At 40.5% G+C, this 27,298-nt stretch overlaps 1 protein-coding gene across 1 annotated transcript in view; it reads right to left on the minus strand.

Annotated features, from left to right (window-relative positions):
• The window catches only part of FMN1 (formin 1), a 419,007-nt gene that overhangs the window by 375,168 nt on the left and 16,541 nt on the right, over nucleotides 1-27,298 (minus strand). Inside the window, 1 exon segment of the mRNA XM_041746469.1 lies at nucleotides 7,507-9,507. Coding sequence (XP_041602403.1) covers nucleotides 7,507-9,376 — 1,870 coding nt within the window. The 5' untranslated portion in view covers nucleotides 9,377-9,507.

Here is a 27,298-nt window from a genome sequence, read left to right on the forward strand (position 1 = left end):
TCTGGAGGACAGCAGAGATTCTGGAGGACATACTTATGCTATTCTCACTGTTGTCCCTCCCCTCCCTGAGGCTGGTACCTTTCATGTGCCTCAAATCCTGCTTTCCTTAGCATGAGCTCTGCCCTATGACCATCCTCTGAGCACTCAAGCAAATGCCTCTTAACATCTCTAACCATTAGATGGTTAGCTCTAACCATCTAATTATCCAGACGTGCCTAGACCTATGTCTGAATCCTAGGGAGACTATGCTAACACTCAAGCTGCACATGTTATTCGCTCCCTCCACAATTCCTCTGGGCTAACCTGGAAACCAAGAGCTTTGATCAACCGCAAAATTATTTTTGGGTTCTTCCTCCAAATGCAAAATTCAACCTCAAAACTTTAACTTGGATTTGAAACAAATAAGCAAAAAATCTGTATCACGACACTTTTGGGAAAATATATGACACCTGGATGACCCAACTTACTGCCTTAGCATGGATAAAATTGTGTTAAATGAATCACGAGAATCTAAAGCTCAATGTCTAAAGCCCCCACTCACTTGTTTAGCATGAAGTCCAGTCTTTTCTCAGGCTCTTCCTCCCCAATTCTGCCCTCCAGGGGTCCCACAAGATTTCTGGGCTCATGGGCCTAGCTGTCTTTGACACCCTCTGCTCTGTTGCTCTATCACTCTTTGCCCTTGAATTTCTAACAACCTCTCCTAGACACTGAAGCTGGCTCAGTAAGAATGTCCCTGCCTCTCTTGACCAGCTCCTCCATGCTACGAGACTATCAGGCTTCTGATGACAAAGTTATTCCTTTCCTTCATGCCAGAGCCCCTTTCCCCCTAGTGTCTAGGGGCACTTGCAGGAAGATGAGGAAACATCTGTGCACAGACTTTTGGCCCAGACTTATACTCTCATGTTACTTCTTCCACTGTCCATTTTTCCTCCCTATTGTTCAATAGCCTTTAAGGACCCCACAGTCCCTCTATATCCTATAGATGTCTGAATCTCAATTCTAACCCAGTCCATGTTCTTTCCTATAAGGCTCTGGGCTATATAGAAAGTGTCTGGTTCAACATACTGGAATAATCCATGACTGTGAAAAAAGTTCCTAGGGCCTTCTGTTAAGAGTCAAGAAATTCTGTAACATGCCCCAGCAGGAGCTTGAGCTACCTGAGCACACAGAAAAACTCTAGCGGGATGCTATGGCCTAATACCACAGCCCGGGGGCCCCCCAAATTGACTAAGTAATATGGTTTAAGAACTATCTAACAGGAGTTACTGTCCTTATAAGTGGTCAGAAAGTAGGTAAAGTAAAATAGACAATAGCAATCATTTCCCTGTTGAGAGTCATCAAGAGGAAGAAAGTAGGCCCAAGGGATATCCACTGTTTTCAAAAAGCAACCTCTCCCAGAAGAGTCCATGAGGAATAAAACAGAACATACACCTTCAAAAGCAGTACTTTGCTTTATCAACTTGATAAAATGCTATTGATATGATCACCATATTAAAAGTTCATTTTTTTAATGCTCCAATCAATAATGCTATGAGGCAGAATGGCTGAGGTATGTGAAGAAACATGTTTATCTATTTATTTAAAAAATTATTTTCTCTTTTAGACATTTTTAGCAGCTATTACTTGTAATCACAATGTTAATTCTGTTATTTCTATATATCTTTAGAACTACTTTAGAGGGATTTGTGTGGCCCAGGCCTGCAGATTGCTACCCTCGCTTTAAGTCTTGTACTCTGAATCCAAGAATAGAAAAGAAACAAGTGAAAAACAATTCAATAGAAGGTGCAATCCCCAAAATACAATTGGATATTGATCTGGGAAAAAAATTCACATACATAGAGCTGGCTCGGGATTTTAAAACATCAGATCGTGGTCATGGTCCTGGCTTTTGAAACGTATTGTCTTTTGAAAAACAGAATTTGAATAAGAGAAACATTCATTGTCTATTCTACATGGAATTTGACTTCAAAATACAAATCATTTATTGGTAGAGAATCTAATTCATATTTCACGTGCTAATTAGCTATTCTTAATTTGCAGTGATTGAGAAAGATATTTTTAAATTCTTCCGTTTTTCACAAAAAGCAACTGAACACAATGTGATATCAATCACAGTTAAATATACGAGTTTTGTTTTTAAAAACCAGATAACTTTCTCTAAATCCATGGAGTAAAAACTGTATCACAAGATCTTCCAATTCTTTTACTTCTTCTATTTTTTTAACTTTTAACAATAAAAGAGACAGTCAACCTACTTAAATTTAGAAGTATAATGGTCCTATGACAAGAAATAAAATGTGCGATTATCATTGATTATCAAGGTAACCACTGTTTTGTAGCATCCACCATACACATTCTTCTTTACCTTGTTGTCCATTTAAAATACCAGTCTGTCTTCCCACATTTCTTGGTCTTCCCCTATCTGCATCATCTTGTCTTCCATTTGTCCCTCCAGATCTACTCTCTACCTTTCTCCACTCTGTCCTTGGCCCTGAAAGTCTGACCTTGCAGACCACATCGACCAACTCCCTTACACTCTGTCTTGTGGTTGGTTCAGTTAGAGGTTTCCAGGCAGAAGATCAAAGGAGAGAGAGGCCAGGATCATTATTCCTACAGCTTGGGCTGTGTGCTGGGTGCCTCTACCACAGGCCACTCCTGCTGCTATGTGGTCAGTCCTCTCTGTTACGCTCCCCTGTCTGGGTTCCAGTTACCACTGCTTCCCTTGCTCTAAGGCCTAGAGGTTTCTATTCCCTGTTAGGGCCTTGTCTATCAAGAGCCTTTATATTTTTTTTCCTTAAATTTTATTTTTATTTATTTATGATAGGCACACAGTGAGAGAGAGAGAGAGAGAGAGAGAGAGAGAGAGAGAGGCAGAGACATAGGCAGAGGGAGAAGCAGGCTCCATGCACTGGGAGCCCGACGTGGGATTCGATCCCGGGTCTCCAGGATCACGCCCTGGGCCAAAGGCAGGCGCCAAACCGCTGCACCACCCAGGGATCCCTCAAGAGCCTTTATAAAGCTCCTTCTTCTCTATTGGTTTCTAGATAATGCTCTATCCTCCCCAAATCTTCCCTGCCTAACTAGTACTCCGTGGGCACTGCTTTCCCAGCTCTCTAAAAAACTGCATTTCCCTGCATAACAGTGCAGGCTCAGAGCTGAGTTTCTCACTCCTTTAAAGGACATGGGGTGGGGAGGGGGTGTGGGGAACACAGAAGTGTGATTTTGCTGTAACCCCACCACACACACTAACCTGCCTGCTCTAGGTGCGTTTGTTTTTTTATTTAAAAAATAGTTAAAATCACTCATTAAAAGAGGGTGGGAATATGGATGAAATAGGTGAAGGGGATTAAGAGACACAAACTTCCGGTGATAAAATAAATAAGCATGAAGATAAAAAGTACAGCATAGGAGATACGGTCAATAATACTGTAATAATGTTGTATGGCAGTAGATGGTAACTATGCTTGTCCTGGTGAGCAGTGTGTAATGTCTAGAATTGTCGAATCACTCTGCTGTACACCTGAAACTAATATAATAATCATATCAACTATACTTCAAAAAATAAAGGATAACCATTTTAAAAAAGTAGTTAAATCACTCTTAAAAATCATAGAAGTGACACATTTACTGAGACCAGTGACATAATGTAAAAATATATAAAGAAAAGAAGTTAATGCCCTTCCCCAATACTTCTGGATCCTTCCCCTTCACCTCATTCCCCACCTTCATCCTGCTTTGCTTCCAGAAAAATAATGTGAACAGGCTGGTCAGTCTTTTTCTACACCTGTCTCCATGATATTCAAGCCCATAGCAAACATATATTAACTCATATATGGAGAGGGGTGATACTTGTCTTCACAAAAACTGCAAGCATGCTATACATCACCTTGCTACTTGCCAGGTTCAGATCTAGTTCAATACTTTGAACAGCCTCATAATATCATACAGTAGAAATGTACTATAATTTAACCATTTCTCTACTGATGGACATTCAAAAAATTTCAACTATTTTTTGCCACTATAAACAAGCAATGCTACAGTAAAATACCCTTATGCATATATGATCACTCATGCATTTTTTGTAAACTAAACTTCAAAAAATACACTTGCTAAGTCAAAGTTACATATGGTTTCAAGCATCAGCCCCCTTACTTTCTTAAAAGTATACGGTAATGTATTTCTTAATTCTTATATTTGTTTTATATGGGTATGATACGGTATATGCAATTTTTGAATCTCTTAATATGAATTATAGATAACTTTCTATGTATTCTACACTTCCTGTAGTAATCTTAAATAGTTGCATATGTCCTCTAACATTATGAAGCCTCTTTAAATTTTTATGGGACTTGTATCAAACCTCAGTATTACTGTAGGAAGAATTTATATCTACTTCCTGTAATATATGCTCAGAGAGATAACAGTTTTGACAGTAGCATTAGATACTTAAAAATCTATTGCAAGTGTGAGTCTCAACTCTTAAGCAGTTGATGCAAACTATGTCTTTTGATGGGGCTTACAACTGATCAAGTGACTCATATGTGAAGAAGAACTATGCCTGGGGCATCTGCTTTCACCACTGCCTCAGTGACTTCAATCAGAGGACAAAGATCATGAGATTGCTGAGGAGCACACACACAAACACTGGGCATTTTTCTAAGTGTAGTGAGCCAAATTCTTCTGGCATTAAAAGGGTCTATTTCAGATCAAAGGTAAAAAGAAAGCCATCAAAACAGAAAAGAATCTCCGCCCCGAAGGACACCACAGTGCAATTTAGCACCACTAGAGTCCCTCAAGGTCTGAGAAAATGCCACCTTACACAAAGGCTTGGGAATATTCTGCAGTAGTTTCTATCGCCAAATAAAATACTACAAAACCAATTCCAAAGAGAGAGGAGGGAGAGCGTGGTGTGTGTGGTGTGTGGGGGGGTTTGGGGGGGACATGGTCAAAGGAAGACAAATCTGGCCACCATTCACTGTTAGTATATTCTCTACTTGATCATATCACCACCAGACAAGACATTCCTATGTGTAGCCCTTGGAATGAAGAGTTAAGAAAATTTCAAAGCCAATAGGAGGTGGACAAATAGTCTGTGCGATGCCTTTATGCTATTTCCTGTGTGGATGGCAATATTGGCTTTAACTCTTGGTCCTGTGAGAAGGAGAAGTGGATTTCACTCTTTCCTGGGAATTGCTACATGCCCATAACACTAACGAGTCTTCCAACTGGAAACAGATCCGATTACTTTGCCAGACTTAATCTCTTACTTGAGCAGTTAACGAGAGCTTTCAATAATCTTAATCACATCACTTCAGTGAAATACCTAGATGTTATTTCCACAGGAAATAAATATCCACAGACCATAAACTCAACCTGGTTAATAGTTAACATGGGAGACAGGTGGGAGTTGGATTCAGATAAAGGGCCACTGTGCAGTGATAGTCAATGAGTTATGTCCCCTTTACTCCCTCTACCCGCCATCAGGGCTGCTAGGACTCTCTGAGGCTTCTGATGGGAAGGTGTGAAAAGGGAAATGAAGTGAAAGGCAGCCAGAAGCAGGAAAATTCTCCCATACGTATGGATCCACCAGTGGCAGGAAGTCACTGAAGGATCCAGAACATGAAGGGCACTCGTGGCCATGGAAAAGGGGAATTAAGAGGAGAAGAACACAGGAACATAAGATATAAATCAAAGACCCACTATGTTGAAGAACTCCCTCCCTTCATGCTTTTCAGAGAGACAGTGATGAAAGGCAATATTTGGATGTCCTAGAGGAATGTCCCAGCAAAAGGGACGTCACCCACACCAGAAGCAAAAGTCTCTCCCACCCATTCCTATTCTCCTCCTTTCTGACTCCTTCTTTTATAAGGTTAGAAGCACACTGTGATGATTCTAAGCCTGGCTCCTGAAAGGGCTGTGGAGGGCTGGGGCCAAAGGAAGGGGAATTGTTCTGAGCAATTGTGTGCAGAGGCCAAGGGAAAGCATGACCACCCACAGAACTTACCACTCGGTGGGCTCATGATCCGTCACTGTAGAAACTGAGTGTCCTCTGCACCTGCCTTGATCCAGGTACAATGGAGCTTTCATGATATTTTTTATATAAGAAAAGGGCAACAAAATAAAAAGATAATTCTAAACCAGGATATAAACATTTACTGAAGCTCAATGTATCTAACACCCAGTTTCCGAATGAGGGACACACACAATCCTAGAATGTGGTGTGGTTTCTAAAAGAGAAACTTCAGAGGTAAAGCAACTATTCCACACCCGAGCCTCCAGAAGTCTCTCACTTCCCAAGAATTTCCAAGGCCCCGGCATTCAGAGGGAGAAGGGGTTTTCATCACCACGGTTCTATGATACGTGATAACAAAATCTATAATTCTATGACTTTCCTGGTGAAGCAGATTGGTTATACCGCGACGGTAGCAAGTCTTATCAAACAAAGATCAACATACTGCAAAAATAAGATCGAAAGCATTTACCACATTTTTAAAGAGCCACACCTGGATCAATGATTAGAGAAATTTTAAAAAAACGTCAAGAGTCGAAATGAACAGAAAGCTATTGAAATTCCTCTTTCCTAGATAGATATTTTTATCTCAAAAACTGTATGTGATGTTTTCTCTAACCTTTAAGAGACCACATATCATATTATGACCCATTCCCCAGACAAAGCATTGACTACATGCTGTGGGAGGAAACCCCCCCTCCCCAAAAAGAATCCATCCTCTGCACAGCAACATATGAAACCCTGAGCCCTAGGCACATTGACCTGGAAAATGTAAGGAATACCGGAGTAGTACCTTTTATATACTGTCTTTTTTTGGTCCTATAGAACCCTTAAAATTATTTTCATGTAAAATTTCATATCACATGAAACATATAGGCCAAATTAGCTCTTTTGCACCCATAAGTAAAACATAAGAGTAAAATATACCATTTATCTCTCTTCTAGTAAAAAAAAAAAAAAAAGAAAGTTCTTGTCATGAAATAATGACGCTTATAAAAGTGATTATTAAAAACCAGAAAGGAAAAACCTCCAATAACAGAGATGAGCAAAGACACATGGGCTTTTGCTCTTCTGCTTAGAGAACCCCAACCAACCCAAGCTCCCACAGCAGCATGAACAGCAGAATTTAGGTCAAGGGGCCAATTATCCATTGTTAGCATCAAAGGCACAGACAAGTCGCTACTTCTTTCTGCTCATTCCTGTTTCCTCTGAGAGTCCTGAGTCCTGCAACCACTGAAGCAGGCTTAGAGCGTGCCAAGGTAACATGTTTTTGAAAGACATTTACAAAGCACTGCTTCTGAAAGCAACCACCCCCCTGAACCTGTAAGTCAGCACTGTCCTCCTCACCATCTGCACACTCCCCTATACCATTCCTGGTCTTCTTGCTACCAAGTGAAATAACTGGCCTAGGAATTTGAGTTCATTGTTAAGCAGCTGGTGTCTCAATAGCACAAGTGATAACTGGTAGATGCAAAGTGGCTAAGCCAGGGGCTTACCTGGAGGGGACTGGTACTGAGGCCGGCCTGAGGTCTTTCCGGGCCCCGAGCTCTTTTCCAAAGGTTCCCCAGGCACCAACTGAGGTTGTCCTGCTCTGAGGGAGGGCGAGCTGGTTCCTTTGGTCTCCGTGACCTTTGCAGAGAATGGTGGCTCCAAAGTGTCAGCACAGGAGGACCCAGAGAAAGTACTGCTCTTTGGGCCAAGAGCGTCATTAGGAGCCACTTCCCACTCAGCAGGCTCTGGAGGGAGCTGGGGGACTCTGTGATGCTGCTGAGGGCCAGGGAGCCTTGGAGACAGAGGCGAGGGAACAGGTGACATCCGCCAGTGTGTGCCCCACTGGGAGGATGAATTATTCAGGAGCATGCTGAGCGGTGCCAGTGCTGGGGGGGATGGCCTCTGCTCACTGCCTCTGGGCTGCGACCAGTCAGGGCCTCTGCTGCAGGGAAGGTCCAGAAATAAGGTTTTGTGACCCCTGAGAGGCGGCTCAGCCTTCCTGTTGCTTCTGGCTTCTGGGAGGGTGTGGGCGGCTGGTGTGCTCGGGGGGAAGCCCAGCCTTTTCCCCTCGGCGGCTTCATCTAACTTCTCACTGTCTATCACCTTCAGCAGGACCTTGTTCACAGGCCCCTCGGCACTGGCTGGAGTACCTGGAGTACGTTCCAGGGCCGACAGCTGCACTGCCCGGTCCCCTTGCTGCTCCCTGCCTTGCCACCTGGAACCATGAGCCCCACCCTCGACTCCTGGGAGGGTGAGCCAGTCTGCTCTGGGCACAAACTCCACTTGGGCCGCCGGGCCAACAGCAATGCTTTCCTCACCCTCAGGATGCATTTTAACTACTCTCTGCACCTGAGTGGACAGATCCTGGACTTTGGCCACAACTTTGGAAATAGACTTCTTCCTGCATGAATGCCCAGTGGACTTCTCCCTACGGTCCTTCTCTGCCTTCAGGTGCTTCTCAGTGTCTTCCTGACGGTCAAGCAAACCTGCTTCCTGGTGCTCCAGCCTGTGAGGATCCCTGCCCGGCACCGCAGCACCATCATCTCCTGGCTCTGCGGAGCTGCAGGCAGGGGGCCGTCCTCCTCTTCCAAGCCTGAGGTCCTCCGAAGCCTTCCTGAAGCTCCCAAAGCCACGGCTGGCACCCGGCGTCCCGGGGATCTCTGGGAAGCAGCTCTCTCTCCACCGTAGGGAAGAAGTAAATGCCCCACTCGGGAGCAAAGTGCCTTTCTCCTCTACAAGCCAAAGGCTAGGCCTTGTTCGAGAAAGAGGAAGGGATTTGCTGGAATCCGTCTGGTCCTTCCCCATCTGAAGAACCAACGGCTGGCCCCCACGCCCTTTTCTTCTGGTCCTCTTGTGTGGAAGCACCTCAGAGCCCCCTCTCCTTCCCCCGAACCTCCGCGGTTTTCTGTTCCCATGGGCACTCCTCTTATTGAGACAGCCCACGGGGGGCTCCCCTGGCCAGTCACCACCACTCTGGAAACAGTCATCTCCAGGGGCCAGGCTCACGGACAGCTCCAGCAGCTTCCCCTCCTGGTTCCCCATCGTGATCCCCAGGATGTGGTCTGAGCTCAGCAGATTGGCCAGAAGTCTCTCCCTCTCTGCTGTGAGTTTGTACAGCTCGGTTAAAATGTCTTTTGTGGGAGTTTGCTTGAAAAATATGTCGCCTGGATGTTCATTTGGCTGCAGGCTGAGGCCGATGACGTCTGACCCCTCCCTGACTTGGTAGCAGTTATGAAACCCTTTATTGGATCTGTCTAGAGTTACAGCGCCCTTGAATGAAAATCCTCTGACTTCCCCCCTCGGAAGATAAAAGCTGATGTAACAGACTTCAGTAATGGGCTTGTGCAATTGGAGGGTGCAGTGAGTACCTTCCATTATGCCTACCTAATTATTCATGCCTTGGAGATGCTGGTCTGTGGTCAGGCTTTCGGGGCTCCGGTGGTGGGGCATGTGATGGTGGCTAGGCAGGGAAAGCAGCTGACAGTCATCTCCAGCAACAAGACCGCCTGGTAGAAAAACAGGGGAAGAAAGCAGCTTGTCTAACGGAGTGCATAAACCACATACCAGCACAAATGAAAGTGTAGCCATGACTTATCCTCCCTCTCTGGCTGATCTCAACCAGCTCAACTCACACCAACCAGAGGCTGACTCCAACCTCTTCCCCATTCCCATCCTACCCTTTACCAGAGCTTTTCTATAGCTAAGAGATGGGAGACTGCTCCATTTTAGCCCCAAGACAAAAGCCCCTTTCTCCCTCACAAGGGAACTCACTCTATACCCTAAGAGCAGGTCTGCCAACTTCTCTAGGCTTCAGTTTATGTTTTCTATGAAATACATCCTCCCCCCCAAAAAAATCCTGAGGAAAGGGGACCTTGAGATCCTTAGAAGCCACTGTCATTTTAGTAACTCGTGTTTGGAATATCACTTTGCAAAAACGAGTGAAGCTTTTGTACTCTCCAAAAAGCACCCTCTAAGATTTGAGATTAATTATCTTTTTAACTTAAAGCAGTGTGGGAAAAGGTATTAGGCCACAGATTTGGAGTCTTTTCTGAATACAACTCATATTTCAAAAGTACTAAAAGTGAAAATTTTAAGTTTGAAATTTAAATAAATAATTTAGGACCCTTAATCAAGTTTTTTTTTTCTCCCCTACTTCTTGCCTATTTAAAGCCAAACGGAATGGCAGAGAAAAAGCAAGTATCTATAAGCCACTGCTGGCCCTGTGTGGATTTTCCAAATCTTTACCAATGAAGCAGCTGAAATGTCACATAAGCAGTGAATGTGGCTGTGTTTCTCTCCTAAGATTTGAGGAATCTCAGGAATGTCTTTGTGGCTAACATCCCCATCTCCCCTCCTTGACCAAGCATGGAGCTTAGAATTCTATATTACCACAATTTTTCTTAAATGAAAGCATTTCCATGCCTAAAAGAAAATTCCCTTGGGAAGGGTAACACAATACCATTTACTAACCGTTGATATCTTTAGTGAATTATTTTCCTCAGGTATTTTATAACTTTCTACAAAATAAAAAGCTACATAAAAGTACATCTTGAGTGGCAGGAGAGAGAAAGGAGGACGAGTTTTGTAACAGAAACTCCTTGAGGAAGACAGATAAAAGTTGATAAAAACAAAGGTTAAAAAAAATACATACATCTGCTGGTCAACCCACAAGTGCTAGGAGGACTCAGAGTACTCAGAGAAAATGAAAATGGAACACCATTTTAAAGCACTAAAAGAAAAGATATGTTAGCCCAGAATTTTATATCCAGTGAAAATATTCTTCAAAAGTGATGGTGAAAGTCATTCTCAGATGAAGAAAGAGAATCAGTTGCCAGTAGACTTGCGTTAAAAGATTTGTTAAAGGAAGGTTTTTAGAAAGAATGAAAAAAGAAACCAATAACATCAAGAATGAAGAAAAAGCAACCAAAATGGTAATGGTAATGTCTGTGTAAACACACTATTATTCCTCTCTTGAGTTCTTTAAAAGATATCTGACAGTTGAAAACAAAACAAAGAAAACCAAGATGGTTTGGCGGTGTTGCAATGTATGTACATAAAATATACAGGACAGCTGCAACATTAAGGGGGTGTGAAAAGAGACCTATATGGTGGTATAGTACAACAGCAATTTAATTCTGGCTTCACTGTAAAGAGTAAGGCATGCATATTTAATCCCTACAGCAACCACTAAAAGATACAATGAAAAATACAATGGATATATTAAAGTGGAAGAATTTTTTTAAATTCAAATAACTCAAAAGAAAACAAGAAAGAGGAAATGTAAGAGAGGAACCAAAAATAGAGGTAACAAACACAAGTAAATGATAAAATGATAAATCTAAAGCTAAACACACCAATAATTACATTAAATGTAAGTGGTCCACACACATCATTAAAAGACAAAGATTGTCAGATGTGTATAATATACAGTTAAAGTCACTGGCTTGGATGAGGTTACTTAAGAAGAGTTCACAGACCAGAAAAAGCAAAGGTTGTAGAACAGAGTACTGGGAACAGAGATTTAAGGGATAAATGGAGGGAGAAGAAACTTTAAATGAGGCTGAGCAAGAATGTGCAGTAAGCTAATTTTCCATATTTTGTAGCTAAAGAAATTAAGATTCTGTAATATAACTTCTTTCTATGCTTTTATTATAGGTCTGTAAATCCTAGGTCTAACATCTTTCAATTAGTGTTGCCTCATCTATCATCTCTTCTTAAATACCTGTTGCATTTTCTCTTTGTTGCTATGTGTTTTTTTTGCAGAAGACTAGTATAAAAAGAGTGAAAGTTGTAACCCTGGTATTGTACCATGTTGAAGATCTTTCAACTAGGGATCAAGTGATAGAGTGTAGAAGATAAAAGGAATGACCTTGGGGTTGTAGATCTCAACGTTGGCCATGTAGTTTGTGGCAGGGTACAGAGCAAAAATAAGTCCCTACCAATTATAAAAGAAAAGTATCCCATTCTTGGAATTCTAAAATGTTTTTTAAAAGTTGCAAAGTTTTACCTTGATTTCAAAACACTTCTACCACATTGTGGCAGGCCAACTCTAGGTGCAAAAGGGCTTCTTCATGCCATGTGTTCATAATTTCTGAGTTTTCTAATGCTCATGTAAGCAAGTAAGGAAGATATTCCTAATGTCTCTGTCTCTAGGCCTTATCATTTAACAAAAAGTTCAAGCAAAAGACATCTGCAATGAAAGGTAGGGACTGAGAAACGAATTCCTTTAATTATAAAGTGGAGTTGCTTGAAAAGAACAAGTTTCTCCTCTGAATGTATAAGAGCACGGGTATTGATACCTTAGTGGCACAAAGGTAACTAACTTGCCTGAATTTAGCAACCACAGTGTATCTTAGAGGAAATTTATGGAGGAATAAAAAAGATTACTTGCATATTTTCTGGTCCTATGATGAGTTTTAGAATTAGCTTTGCTATAATTTTGAACATCCAAAGCCCAAATAATTTAAGATAGATTAAAGAACATAAACAAATATTTTTTCACTCTTATTTCCCCATTCTCTCCTATAGTTTGAAATTATTTTTATCAAAATTGTTATGTACACCCTCCACTATCGTGAGTAAATATTTATAGAGCTGCCTCTGGAGCATAGAAGAACCATCCACACTTTTTCTCAATTTCTCTCTCTCTCTCAACCAAAGAAAAGACTCTCAGGATTTAACCATCAGCCTAGCATCTCTGCCAGTGTCTGTTTCTAGATAAAGTCCTCTCATGTATTTTCCTCTTCCCTTTGTGAAATGAGAAATTTAATCTCTAAGTTTCTAATTCACTAACCTAAAATATTAGCTGGTGACACTTGCTAGCTAGCCAAGGAGCTACAAAACCCCTCCTCTTTGAAGGAGAAAATTGTATGCCCTGAGTAAAGGAATGTCAACCTCAGCACTCCAGTGGGCACCATGTCAAAGGCAGGCTTCTGAGCAAGCCAAACCCTTTCTTCAACAAGCCATTAGCAAGTCAGAGTGCAGTGCTGAATCATCATGCATACTTTCCATCTGAAAAACCAGAGGGGAAAAAAACTACAAGTCTTGGAAGAAGGAAAGCAAAATAACAAGGAAAGCAATACTGAGTGGGGTTAAATACACCAGCATTTTAATTCCATGCTGAGTTCACAGGACTATTTCAAGCAGCATTGCCTCATTCTGCTTTGACTAAAATACGGCAGCTCTGCAGGCTCCACACACTAAATTATACATCTTACTTTGGCCTGCAAAGTAACCTTTTCTGGTTACGCTCAGTGTAAAAGCACTTTGTTTCTTGGGGAATCTTCGTGTCTTCCATTTCCTCTGGCAGACTCCAGGTTAACAGTCTCTCCAAGACAACACTGCTGTGGTGATTTCTTCCGTTTTTCCAATAAGCAAGTATATGATTTCACTCTGCCCAAAATGGAAATATCTGTTGTACCTCATCATAATGGAAAATTATTGCCTTTTTAGTAGATATTATTCAATGCTTGTGGCATATTTCACCAATGCCCAAAATTAGATCTAAGAACTAGCTGCAGTCATACTGTCTGCTTACTGTCAGTTTCTTAATTGATTCTGGCCCTAAAAGGCCAATGCAAAGCTTTATTTGGTTAGTGATTGGCAAAGCAATGCCCTATGACTCCATCTGAGCCTAATACTAATAAGATAGATTATCTATAAGTTCCACTATTAAACTGGAAGTTGCCTTTTGTCCATTCAGATTCAGGCTCTCCCTTTCTATACACTATTCTAAACACCAGGAAACTGACTGAACAAGCTCCCTGGCACTCTGGCTTTACTGGGTTTAGGTGTTCAGAAATACTATCAGATGATGGGAGAGGAGAATAGAAGAAGGTTCATATTTATTCCCTGGCTCCCTCCCTCCTAGGCTATGATTCTGTAGTAGGTATGTCCTCTAATGAAGACCACAGTTTCTCTCGGGTAGCCTTCTTCCAGGTATAGCTACTTTCTCTGCATATGAGTTGTAACTTCCTCCCATTGCTTACCTAGGCCTATGTAGCTTTGAATTCTGCCTCTTGTGTGTAATTTTGAAGAAGTTAGTACCGCCTTAGCTCTTTCCCACCCATCCTAGGATGGAATGCAGTGCAACTGTTCTTCAAATAGAAGATATAAAGACAAAGGTAGGTCTGCAATAGCTTTCTAGCTCTTTTCCCCCAGAGGTATTTTTTTCTCAGAGAATCTACACACTGTGAGAGTAGGAGAATAGAAGCAATAGCTAAATTTTTGCAATACAAAGCAGAAAGCAACTCATTCTACAAGACATCAAAAAATAGATTAGAGGAGGTTAAAGAAAGGAGAGATACATCATCCTCGTAGGATCAGAAAATCCTTCAAAAAGAAGAAAGCATTTGAAATAGCTCCACACTAAAGGATAAGATTTTGACAGGTGTGATTTTAAAAAGGGAATTCCAGGAGGAGAGGCATTATACAAACCAGGAAATTTGTTAACATGTACAAAGGGAAGCAATACTCTCTTTGCTTGTTTTTTTAGATACATGTTAGGAGAGATAAGTCAAGAAAGGGTGATAGTACATTGTAAAAATATTTGAATCCAAGTTGGTGGGAAATTAATGCTAACTTCATAAACAAATGGGAAGCCATGGATGGGTTTTATCAGAGATGTTTGTTCAGTACTAAATTTAAGGAAGATGAACTTAGCAATAATGTCAGAACAGAATGGAGTGGAAAGAGATCAGACAGAGAGTCAAGAATGAGGAGCTCTGGTAAACATCAAATCCTATAAAGAGGGTGAAAAAGAAACAAATTAGAAGACGAAATTACAGGCAGAGTTTTAGATAGTGATTTTAGAAGACTAAGGATACCAAATTACATTCCAAAGAATAAGAAAGAGGCTGATGGTTAAATAAATAAGTTTCTAGCCATAGTCATAGATGGTTAACAAAGGTTAAGAAAAAGGCCTCCTTTTTGTGTTTGTTTATTGACCCTTAAACCACCCCACTCAGATACCTGGTTAAGCTATAATGTATGAGTGCTGAAGATTCTCCCAAAGATCTGAAAGAATCCTTTCCTCACCTCTCTGTACCTCTTCAAAGGCTCAGATATAAAGGTAAACAAATACCAGCTTTCCATGTGATCTTCATGAGAATATAGCATACCGGGATCTTCACCACATCTCTGGCTTATGTTACTATCTGGCTTAAATCATCATCTGTGGGACACATATGAGTATACTGAGGAAATAAACTAGGTAAGTTTATAGCCATACAGGCCTACCTTGAGAAGCAATACAAATCTCAAATAAAGAAACTAACCTTACACCTAAAGAGCTAGAAAAATAAGAACAAATAAAACCCCAAACTAGGAGAAGGAAGGAAACAATAAAGATTAGAGCAGAAATAAATGATACAGGAACTAAAAAAAAAAAACAAAAACAAAAACACAATAAAACAGATCAATGAAGCCAGGAGCTAGTTATTTGAAAAGGTGGACACTGATAAATCTCCAGCCAGACTCATAAAGAGAGAGAGAGGGAGAAAGAGAAAAGGACAAAATCAAACAAAAACACAAATGAAAGAGGAGAAATAATAACCAACACTACAGAAATACAAATAATTTTAAGAGAATATTATGAAAAAGTATATGCTGGCAAATTGGACAACCTAGAAGAAATGGATAAATTCCTAGAAACATATAACCTACCAAAACTGAAGCAGGAAGAGAGAGAAAATTTGAACAAGTGAATTACAGCAAGGAAATTGAATCAGTAATCAAATAACTTCCAACAAACAAGAGTCCAGGACCAGATGGCTTCACAGGCAAATTATACCAAACATTTTTTTTAAGATTTTATTTACTTATTCATGAGAGACACAGAGAAAGAGAGGCAGAGACACAGGCAGAGGGAGAAGCAGGATCCATGCAGGGAGCCCGATGTGGGACTCAAACCCGAGTCTCCAGGATCATGTCCTGGGCTGAAGGTGGTGCTAAACCGCTGAGCCACCCAGGCTGCCCTATACCAAACATTTAAAGGCGAGTTAATATCTATTCTTCTCAAGCTGCTCCAAAAAATGGAGGAGGAAGGAAAACTTTCAAATTCATTCTATAGAGCCAGTATTACCCTAGTACCAAAACCAGATAAAGACACCACTGAAAAAGAACTGAAGGCCAATATCCCTAATGAACATAGATGGGAAAATCCTCAACAAAATACACAGGTAAACCAACTCCAACAATACATCAAAAAAAAAAAAATCATCCACAATGATCAAGTGGGATTTATTCCTAGGGTACAAGGATGGTCCAATATTCACAGATCAATGTGATATACCAACCACATCAGTAAGAAAAGGGTGAGAACCATATGATCTTTTCAACAGACATAGAAAAAGCATTTGACAAAACACAATGCAATCATGATAAAAACTCTCAATAAAGGAGGTGTAGGGAACATACCTCAACATAATAAAGGTCACATATGAAAAACCCACAGCTAACATCTTCAATGAGGAAAAAAAGAGAGCTTTCCTTCTAAGGTCAAGAACAAGACAAGGATGTCCACTCTCACCACTTTTCTTCAACATAGTACTGGAAGTCCCAGCCACAACAATCAGACAAGAAAAGGAAATAAGAGACATCCAAATTTCCAAATTGGTAAGGAAGAAGTAAAACTTTCACTCTCTGCAGATGATGACACTATATATAGAAAAGCCCAGAAGATTCCACCAAAAAGCTGCTAGAACTGATAAATGAATCCAGCGAAATCACAGGATACAAAATCAATGTACAGAAGTCTGTTCTACACACCAATAATGAAGCAGCAGAAAGAGAAATTAAGTCCCATTTACAATTACACCAAGAATAATAAGATACCTAGGAATAAACCTAACCAAAGAGGTGAAAGCCATGTAGTCTGACAACTATAAAGCACGGATGAAAGCAATGGAAGAGCACACAAAGAAATGGAACGACATTCCATGCTCATGGATTGGAAGAACAAATATTGTTAAAATGTTTATAGTACCCAAATCAATCTACACATTTAATGTAATTCCTATCAAAATAGCAATAGCATTTTTCACAGAACTAGAACAAACAATCCTAAAATTTGTATGGAATCACAAAAGACCCCGAATATTTAAAGTGATCTTGAGAAAGAAAACAAACTGGAGGCATTTCAATCTCAGACTTCAAGTTATGATACAAAGCTGTAGTAACCAAAACAGCATTGTGCTGGCACAAAAATAGACACATAGATCAATGGAACAGAACAGAGAGCCCAGAAATAAACCCATCATTCTATGGCCAATTAATCTTCGACAAAGGAGGCAAAAATATGCAATGGAAAAAGGACAATCTCAATCAATCAATCAATCAATCAATTAATCAATGTTTGCCACAGAGCACAGGCTTCAAGGAGGAAGGGAGGAACACAGGGACTTAGAAAAAAAGCTACTCTGTCATCTCTCTCTTATCCGCTACAGCTCTTCTATTGAAAGAAAACCCATTTTAACTGTCTCGTATTATGTGTTTTCATTTTATAAGATGGCCCAGATATTTTCATGCATCATAATAATATAACAGGTGTACAAACCTTTCATGAGGGAAGTTGTGTGGCTTAAAGTTCTATTTGAGCCCTACAATCACTCTGTGAGGCCATCGTGACAGATGTTGTCATTGTCAGTGTGCACACAGTGAGGCTACAGGAGACCTGGAAAGTTTCAGGTAACTTGCCCCTGATCTTAAAATAGTGAGCAATATAAATGGGACTCAAACCCAGATTTCTGGACTCTCAGTTTGGTGTTCTTTCTACTACCCCATTATATCTGACAGTTGTTTTTTTCAAATGAATAAGAAGACTAAAGAAAAAATGCCATAACAACATGTACAGTTGGATAGAACTTTAAATGCAATGTGGTACTATATAGAGTGAAGCAAAGTCAGACCTTAGTAAAAGTCTCTTAAATATGATTTTTAGAAGATTTCTCTACCTGATTAAATATTTGGGCTTAAATATTCAGGATTCCAGGTTAAATAAACATGGGACTATAATTTACAGGCAATGGTTCTGTAAGGTATGTCTGCTTCCTCTTTGCTTGGCTGTTCATGTTGAGGGAGACCATGGTGTTAGGTATTCACAAACCCACTTTTACACCATGGAGATGGTAAGAAGGTCTTATTTGTCTTAATTGAGTCTTGAGTCTTAGTTCATAAAATCTGCCATAAATGTCAGTAATTTTGAGATTTTTCCCACAATACCAGTAACCCTAAATACAGTGATATTTCAACACAATCTCCCAAGAAAGGGATAGACTAGCTCAGCACTGAGTTCCAATCCCGTGTTCATGTCTGTTTCAGCACAGGTAGCTAGAATCACTACTGTTGTCTGGCAAGCTCCTTTTCCTTAGCTGACCAATGAAGAGGCAGGAAGTTAACAATCTGGGGACAGGCAGTCAAAATCCAAAAAAATTTAAAGACAGTGGTGTGCTAATAAAATAGATGGATTCATACTTGCTTGAGAAGGAGGAAGAAGGAGAATGGGAACAGGAGGAGGAGGTGGACATTGGCCGATATGTAATTAGTTCTTAATCAGTTACTAGACCCTAGGCTAAGTGCTTTCTGTGCCCCAATCATTGATTCTCATTGTCCTATGAGATACATACTAGTAATTTTTCCCATCTTACCCATGAGAACCATATCAGCTTAGAGAGGTTGAGTAGCTTGCCCAAAGTCACAAAGCTATTAAGTCACAGAACTGAAATTTGAATCCAAGTCTCTCTTAAAAGTCTTGCATATAGAAGCTATAAAACACTGCATTCCCTAAAACTTTAGGGAGAGATCATGAATCCTTTATGGAAGACTCTCAAGAGACCTCTAAGACCTCTACGTAAAGATTGTTATTATTTTTTAAGATTTTATTTATTAATTTGGGAGAAGAGAGACAGAGAACACAAGCAGGGGGAGGAGCAGGCAGAAGGAGAGGGAGAAGCAGATTCTCTATAGAGCAGAGAGCACTATGCAGGGCTCGATTCCAGGACTCTGGGATCACGACCTGAGCCAAAGGCAGAGATGACCAGCCAGCTGAGCCACTCAGGTGCCCCTACATAAGGATTATTTACCTTTTCTTCAGTAAGAGATGGTTAACATGTTGTGGCCATTAAGCAAGCAGCATCATAATCTGGGTGCCCCTCAACCAGAATATAAAATATCATCTGACAGGAAAGAAAAAGAAGATATAATGCTTGCAAATTCCTGCTAGGAATTCCCCTTTGTCCTAAAAGAACACTAGTGCTCATGCCTTAATATTTCTGCTAGGGCCCAAAGAAAGAGTTGTCCCACAAATGCCCCAGAGGAGAAAGGTTAAAATCGATCGGACATTAGCATTAAATTTGCCTCAAGTTAAGTAAGAATTATGATTGAATGTCTTAAGTTCTCGCTTCAGGAGATGGAATAAAAAGTGTCACCACCCCTGCCTTTGAGGTGGTCCCCCTTGTGATCAGGACCTAGGCTGTGGGTGTGGACCCTTGGGACTCTGTTTGCTAAACCTTTAAACCAATTCCACTTTTGACAGAAGGCTAGAAGCTGTAAAGAGAATATCTAAACATCTATCTAGTCTCCATCTTTTGACATCTTAATTTAAAAGAAAGTCTCAGCCATAGAGGATGATTATTGTATCCCTAATTTTAGCAGGTTTTAAGACATAGACCCTTTATACCATAGTGGCTACAGTCAGACTCAAAGCAAAGGAAATAGTACCATCTTCAGCTTGATATACATCTTCCTTTAATAAACTGAGCTGCCTTGAGAATTCCCCATATAACTGCCACTTACAATTTCACTACTTTATGCAATAATATCGTGTCGACAATTCCTACAGCTTGATATGTCAACTGAAGATGTCTAACAATTCTTGCATACCATTTACCATTTACATACAGCATTTCCAGATGATTCCACAAGTTCATTCTCAATGACCTATTAACTGATCTCAACTAAAAGGCAAAGTCATAAAAAGGCTATTATTGTATCAGAAACAAAAAAAAAATTGCAGCTCTCCATATGGCAAGCTTGGAAAGCATAAAGGTGAAGGTAAGTATATGCATTTATGAAACTGATGGAAAAGCCAGAGTTTTTAGTTACAGATGGTTGCCCTGGATCACTTGTTCTGGCAGCCTCATGTGGTTTCTAGAACTCTCTTATGTTTCTAGGATTCAAAACACATTTTAAAAATGCTTTTGAAAAACATAAAACAATTTAATAAAAACATTTCAGAATTTGAGATTGCTAAAAGTGCTAGGTAGACAGAAGAAAAAATAGGCACAGTAAAAAATTGAAAATGAATTTTGAGGCAGATGGCTGTTGTTCTGATTCCTAAAGTAAAGAATAGGTAGGTCTCTTCATCTTAAAAGCACAAAGGGAACCCCTCTGGGAACAAAAGGACTCTAAGCACAATTCCGGTATCAGGGAAATTTTACATTGCCTGTGGCAAATTTAAAGAGAGTTTGAAATAAAAGCAAATAAATACTAAGTTCAGTAAATGGATCTGTGATGATAGAATGCAGAATAATAAGGAAACTATGGTCTGGGTTTCCATAATTTTTTTTTATATAGGCTTTTATGAAAAGTTGGAATTGGCACAAATTTCTGTCTCACAAATAGCAAACTAAATCTGTGACTCAGATGAGGCCACTAGGGAACACACTATCAAGTACACTTGTCATCAGATTAAGTAACATTGTTCCCTAAGGTGAACTTGTAGTACATGATATATCAAATTTCCAGTTGGGAGGAAACTGAGTGATTAAGAGATCAGCACACACAACACAATTCTCCTTCCCCTTCCCCTCCCCCTCTTCCTCTTTCTTCTTCTTTTAAGAGAGAGAGGTGGAGGGAGGGGCAGAGGGAGAGCAAGAGAGAATCTTAAGCAGGCTCTATACCCAGCACACAGCCCAATGCAGGGTTCGACCTCACAACCCTTATGTCATGACCTGAGCTGCAATCAAGAGTTGGACTCTTAACTGACTAAGCTGCCCATGTGATCCCCCAAGAAAATCCTTCTTAAAGGGCCTGACATCATCAGAAGAAATATGGTTTGGTTGTGTTGGGAGCATAGTTGAGCCAAAAAAATCCACAGCATACAAATCATTCTTGTAAAAAGAATGTTTTGAAATATTAAATATTTCAGTAAATAACAACATTTTATAATAAAAATAATTTCAAGGCATGTAAATTTAGTTTAACCATTGGCTCTTGGAATTTAATTATTCAAGAAGGAAAAATGATCCATGGGGTTTTCTTAAATCTTGATGTTGGGAGACAGGATACAACATTTCCCCATTCCTTCTCTTCAGTCTCAATTGCTTTGCCAGACCTAAAATATTAGTAATCTAGCCATAACCACAGCTAGTTATTCTTCAATCCTAAAATGTATCAGAAAAAGATATATATAATGAATACTTTCACAAATGGAATTAGAAATGTGATTGTTTTTACAACAAGAATTAATTCTTGTTGTATAAACAATCACATTAGATTAGAATCACAATAATTCTAATTATTAAGAAATAATTCAGGAGGTATGAGGATGAGCTTATCCTGATAATAGAGCAACATCATATAACACACAGAAAAATGATAAAGCAGCTGAAGTAACGTTAGTCTTAAGTGTTAATATCACTAGTGGTGATCATGATACATAAAGTGTAAAACACAGTGAATCAGGGGCACCTGGGTGGTGCAGTTGATTAAGTGTCTGCTTTCAGCTCAGGTCATGAACCCAGGGTCTTGGGATAGAGCCCACATTGGGCTCCCTGCATGGCAGGGAGTCTGCTTATTCTTCTCCCTCTGCCCCTCTCCCAACTCATACTTTTTTTTTCCTCTCTAATAAATAAAATCTTTAAAAAAACCCACAATAATCCAAATGAGATATCTATATTCTACATCTAAGATACCCACAGATTTTATAGAATTAATGAAAATCTGACACCATTACAAAGAGGTACAAAGAGGTGGAACATGTGGATTTATAACTAAATGATCAACCCTCATACTAACTCAAAGTTCCATGATAAACTTGATGCAAAGGCCATTGGTATACTGAGTAATCTGGAAGAAGGATGGCCAGATGAGGAAAGGTGCAGTATATGATGCAAGAGTGTACTGTGGCTCTGCATGCAGTGATGAACCACAGCCAGTTGTACAACGTAGTACAACTTGTCATCGATAGCTGAGACAAAAAAGGGAACACAGAGAGGAGACTGATACTGGTTATGTGAGTTTACACTGAGTTAGAAATTCTACAGCTGTTAACTCATGTAACTCTACTAGTTATCTCCTGTCTCATATGAGTATCTTCATTTTTTCATAATGATGTAATCAGTGAAGTTCACAAGAAGGACGCGGCAGAAACATGCACATGAGAAAATGCTCTGCATCACTTGCTATCAGGGAAATACAAATCAAAACTACAATGAGATCCCACCTCACACCAGTGAGAATGGGGAAAATTAACAAGGCAGGAAACAACAAATGTTGGAGAGGATGTGGAGAAAGGGGAACCCTCCTGCACTGTTGGTGGGAATGTGAACTGGTGCAGCCCCTCTGGACAACTGTGTGGAGGTTCCTCAAAGAGTTAAAAATAGACCTGCCCTATGTATGACCCAGCAATTGCACTGTTGGGGATTTACCCCAAAGATACAGATGCAATTGAAACGCCGGGACACCACCCCGATGTTTCTAGCAGCAATGTCCACAATAGCCAAACTATGGAAGGAGCCTCGGCGTCCATCGAAAGATGAATGGATAAAGAAGATGTGGTTTATGTATCCAATGGAATATTCCTCAGCCATTAGAAATGAGAAATACCCACCATTTGCTTCAGCGTGGATGGAACTGGAGGGTATTATGCTGAGTGAAGTAAGTCAATCGGAGAAGGACAAACAGTGTATGTTCTCATTCATTTGGGGAATATAAATAATAGTGAAAGGGAATATAAGGGAAGGGAGAAGAAATGTGTGGGAAATATCAGGAAGGGAGACAGAACATAAAGACTCCTAACTCTGGGAAACGAACTAGGGGTGGTGGAAGGGGAGGAGGGCGGGGGGTGGGGGTGAGTGGGTGATGAGCACTGAGGGGGACACTTGACGGGATGAGCACTGGGTGTTATTCTGTATGTTGGTAAATTGAACACCAATAAAAAATTAATTTATTAAAAAAAAAAAGGACGTGGCAGAGCTGGGCTTCAACACAAGGTCAGTCTATCTCCAAAGTCAATATCCTTACAGTACAGCACATTCAAATAGGATGGCCTTGAAGACTGTCTGTCTATACTCTACCTTATAAGAGAGGATTTTTAAAATGGAGAGCGAAGAAGAAAGAAAATTATTTCAATAAGCCTGGAGAAAATATAAAGGATGGATAATTAAAGAATGTGACTTTGGGAAGGAAAAGAATAGGAAGGAGGTGGTGGGTGAGTCATATCAGTGAAATAATTCAGGAGGTATGAGGATGAGCTTAGCAGAGATATTTCTGATAATAGAGCAACATCATAGAACACACAGAAAAATGATAAAGCAGTTGAAGTAACGTTAATCTTAAGCTGTCATACAGCAGAGTGATCCACCTGATTCCAGCCAGGAAAGCCAGTCCACCTCTTTATGAAACTGATGGGCAAAGAGCTTCTTATAGGGGTAGATATACAGGGAGTCATTTGGAGGGTTGAAGAAATACTAAAAAGGAAGCATACATATTTAGCTAGGAAAATCTAGAGAGGAGCAGAAGCTGGGGTAGGGGACAGGAAGAGAGAGAGATGGACACAATGGAGCAAAAGGGATAATATCTGACCCAGAGAGAGCAAAAAAGATAGATAGATTTCTTTGTGTTCATAAGACTTTACAAGATTATGAAACCAAGCAACTCTTGCTTCAGGGCCTGGATGAAAAAGCACGGCCAAGACTGGAAAAGAGGCCATTCTTCCCCAGGCACCATCTCCTTTAGTGCTCTAAAAAATCAAAAAGGCCTATGACAGAAGCCTGCTGTGCCCAGCAGGGTGTCATTTTAATGGAGGGCACCAGCAGCAGAAGCAGGAAAGGTGCAGTGAGGATGAGGCTGGAGGATGGTATGACTGGTTGGATTGCTGAGCAGATGCCACACTCCAGGACATAACTGGAGTGACAGCCTTCAGAAGTGGATGAAGTCCCATGTGAAAATGAAAGAAACTTAAGATTCACCACAGTAAGGTATTCTTGTCAATATGGCCTCACTGGAACAAATAAACAAGTGATTGCTGAATTCTTAAGTTTATGCAAGGTGAAGAAGCAAGTGACACAGAAAGGACAAGAAAGAAACTCAGTGATAAATATGTCTCTCATCCCAAAGAAGGAAAAATCAAACTCCTCCAAACAGAATGGATTTCTTTGGAAGGCTGGCTATAGTTGGACATTTTCAAATGCATGTTGACAATTATTCAATAGATTTTTGAGAAAATAAAATCATTATCCATCCAGTTCCACAGACTTATCAGCCCTCCTTAAAACCTGCCCACTCTCAGATTCCAATCCATTACCAGGTTCCTTGACCTGGATAGGGATTTGAATGGATTGGCCTTGGGGACCACTTCCATCTTGAAGTGGTATTATTATTATTATTATTATTTTTTGTATATGTTATGGTATATGTTCTTTTTGGAAAAGCAAAGATTCTTTGCTCTTTTAAGCTCTTCTGCATAATATCTCACATCATTAAACTTTCATTTAAAAACCCAGTAGATTCCAACAATCATTAACATGATTTTGATTTGGTTACTTAGATCATTTAATCCCACAACACCCAGAATTTGGTCTACTGATAGTTAAAAGATCAGTCAGGTGTAGCTAGGCCAACAGTAGCCACTAGATTCTTGGGAGCACAAGATCAAATGAGCACATATCATATAGTTTTTTACTTTCCCAACTTCCATGCTGTGTGAATGTTACCAGTGACAGGACTGAAAGTAGGATTGCCTTTCCCATATTTGGACTTATAGACTAGTTGGGCATCAGAAGTATTCCACATTACACACTTTGGGGTTTCCAAAAGCAAAGGGTCATGATTCAATTGCATCATGATTTGTTTCAAACGCTGGACGCTGACCCATGGGTCTAAACGGGGAGCCTGTGACACCGAGGAGAACATTCAGATGGAGAGAATTAGTTTTACCATGTTTGTTTTATTTAATAAAACTAGATTCCTTTCAGAGAACGGAACTATTCTTAAAGACCTATGGTCTCAATCATTGGTAATTCCTGCAGAAGTTCTAGGGAGGGGAACTGACATTCTGGAAGAAAACACCCTCTGTCTCCTAATGTCTTACCATCTATTTTTTCCTGCCATTACTTCTCTTTTATAAGAAATTCAGGAAGGCAGGAAGCCCCTATTTTTCCATATCCCTTCTGCTTCCCTTTGTTTTTAAACAAAGAACTGAGTCCTCAAGAGCCAAGCTTGGACTACTTCACACAGTGCTGGCTATATATTTGCTGGTCAGGGGACCCAAAAACAAAAGCTAGTTATGGCCCCAGTGATGTACAGGTTTAGAACACATCAAAGCAGAGAAACCCTGAAAATACCTATCCCAGAGACACCTGGGTGACTCAGTGGTTGAGCATCTACCTTTGGCTCAGGGCATGATCCCAGAGTCCTGGGATCAAGTCCCACATCAGGCTTCCTGCATGGAGCCTGCTTCTCTCTCTGCTTATGTCTCTGACTCCCCCCCGCCCCCCGTGAGTTTCTCATGAATAAACAAATAAAATCTTTAAAAAAAAATTCCTACCCCATCTTTACCCCCACAAACACTTGGCAGTGCCCTCTCATGGATGTCAAAAGCATCAAGAAAGTCTCATCCATATACCATCCCCCTCAAATGAGAGGTTCAGTCTTGGTTGGAATATTTACTTTGTGTCAGAATTGGGCTGAGGCTACAATGCCATGAAACTGCACAGTGCCTTATGCTTTCTGAAGGAATCTCACACACATAATCTTATCTAAACAAATCTGAAGATTGTAGAAGATCAACCTGCAAGACACAGAAGATTTTGCTGAAGGAGGTTTGAGAGAAATACCTGGTTGGAGTACTACCAAAGCATATGGCACATTTTTCATTTAAAAACCATTCCTAGGTGGCTCAGTCAATTAAGCATCCAACTCGACTTCAGCTCAGGTTATGATCTCATGGTTGTGAGACTGAGCCCCTTGTCAGCCTCCACAGTGGGTGTGGAGCCTGCTTAAGATTCTTTCTCCCTCTCCCCCTGCCACTGCTGCTCACTCTCTCTCTCTTTGCCTCTCTACATAAAAAAATAAATCTTTTTAAAAAACCATTCCATTTATTTTTTTAAAAGATTATTTATTCATGATAGACAGAGAGAGAAAGAGAGAAAGGCAGAGACACAAGCAGAGGGAGAAGCAGGCTCCATGCGGGAGCCTGATGTGGGACTCGATCCCGGGACTTCAGGATCGTGCCCTGGGCCAAAGGCAGGCGCTAAACCACTGAGCCACCCAGGGATCCCCCAAACCATTCCATTTAAAAACCCAACCATCTGTCAGACATTTTTGTCTGCATTACTCTAGGTGGATCATTTGTCTTTGGCATCTCCAATAGGCTTCTCTGGGCTTCCCTTCCTCTTGTAATGCATTCTCTTTCCTGTCCTTCAAAAAACTCACTTTCAAAATATGACTGGATATAAGCCATTTAGCTTCTGACTACATATGTTAGCCATCCCAGGAGTATTTTCACTTTCACAGTTACTCTGCTGAAGGAAATGATAAGCTATGGAGACAATTTAAGGTATTCAAGCTTCACTTAAATAGGAGAAGTATGGGTAGGGTCAGAGGTCTTCCTAGCACTGACAAAATTCTAATGCTTCTGTCTGTAGCTAACACATGACTTACGAGAACCAAGAGTGTTTCTAAGTAGTCCATGTCATTAAATATTTCAGGTAATTACTATTGTTTATGATTACTCACCACATATTGGGTACTCTCCTTAGGGCTTTACCTGTTTCAACATATTCATTTTCATATGCACATACACACACACAAAAATCTATGAGGTAGGTACTACAAGTATCCCCATTCTACCATAAGGAAACTGTGGTACAGAGAGGCTAAGTAACTTGCCTGGGGTTTCACAACTACTAAGCAACCAAGCTGGGATTTGAACCCAGATAGTCTGTCTCCAGAACCCTGACTCTGAAAATCCCCTACAGGACTGTCCAAGAATACAGAGTCTCATTCAGAAGATGGGCCTACTTATTTACTAATTCCTCTTCCTTAGGTCAAAGAATATGGAGCACTCACCCCTTGGTG

This window comes from Vulpes lagopus, chromosome 2, assembly GCF_018345385.1.
Source record: "Vulpes lagopus strain Blue_001 chromosome 2, ASM1834538v1, whole genome shotgun sequence".
Lineage (NCBI taxonomy): Eukaryota > Metazoa > Chordata > Mammalia > Carnivora > Canidae > Vulpes > Vulpes lagopus.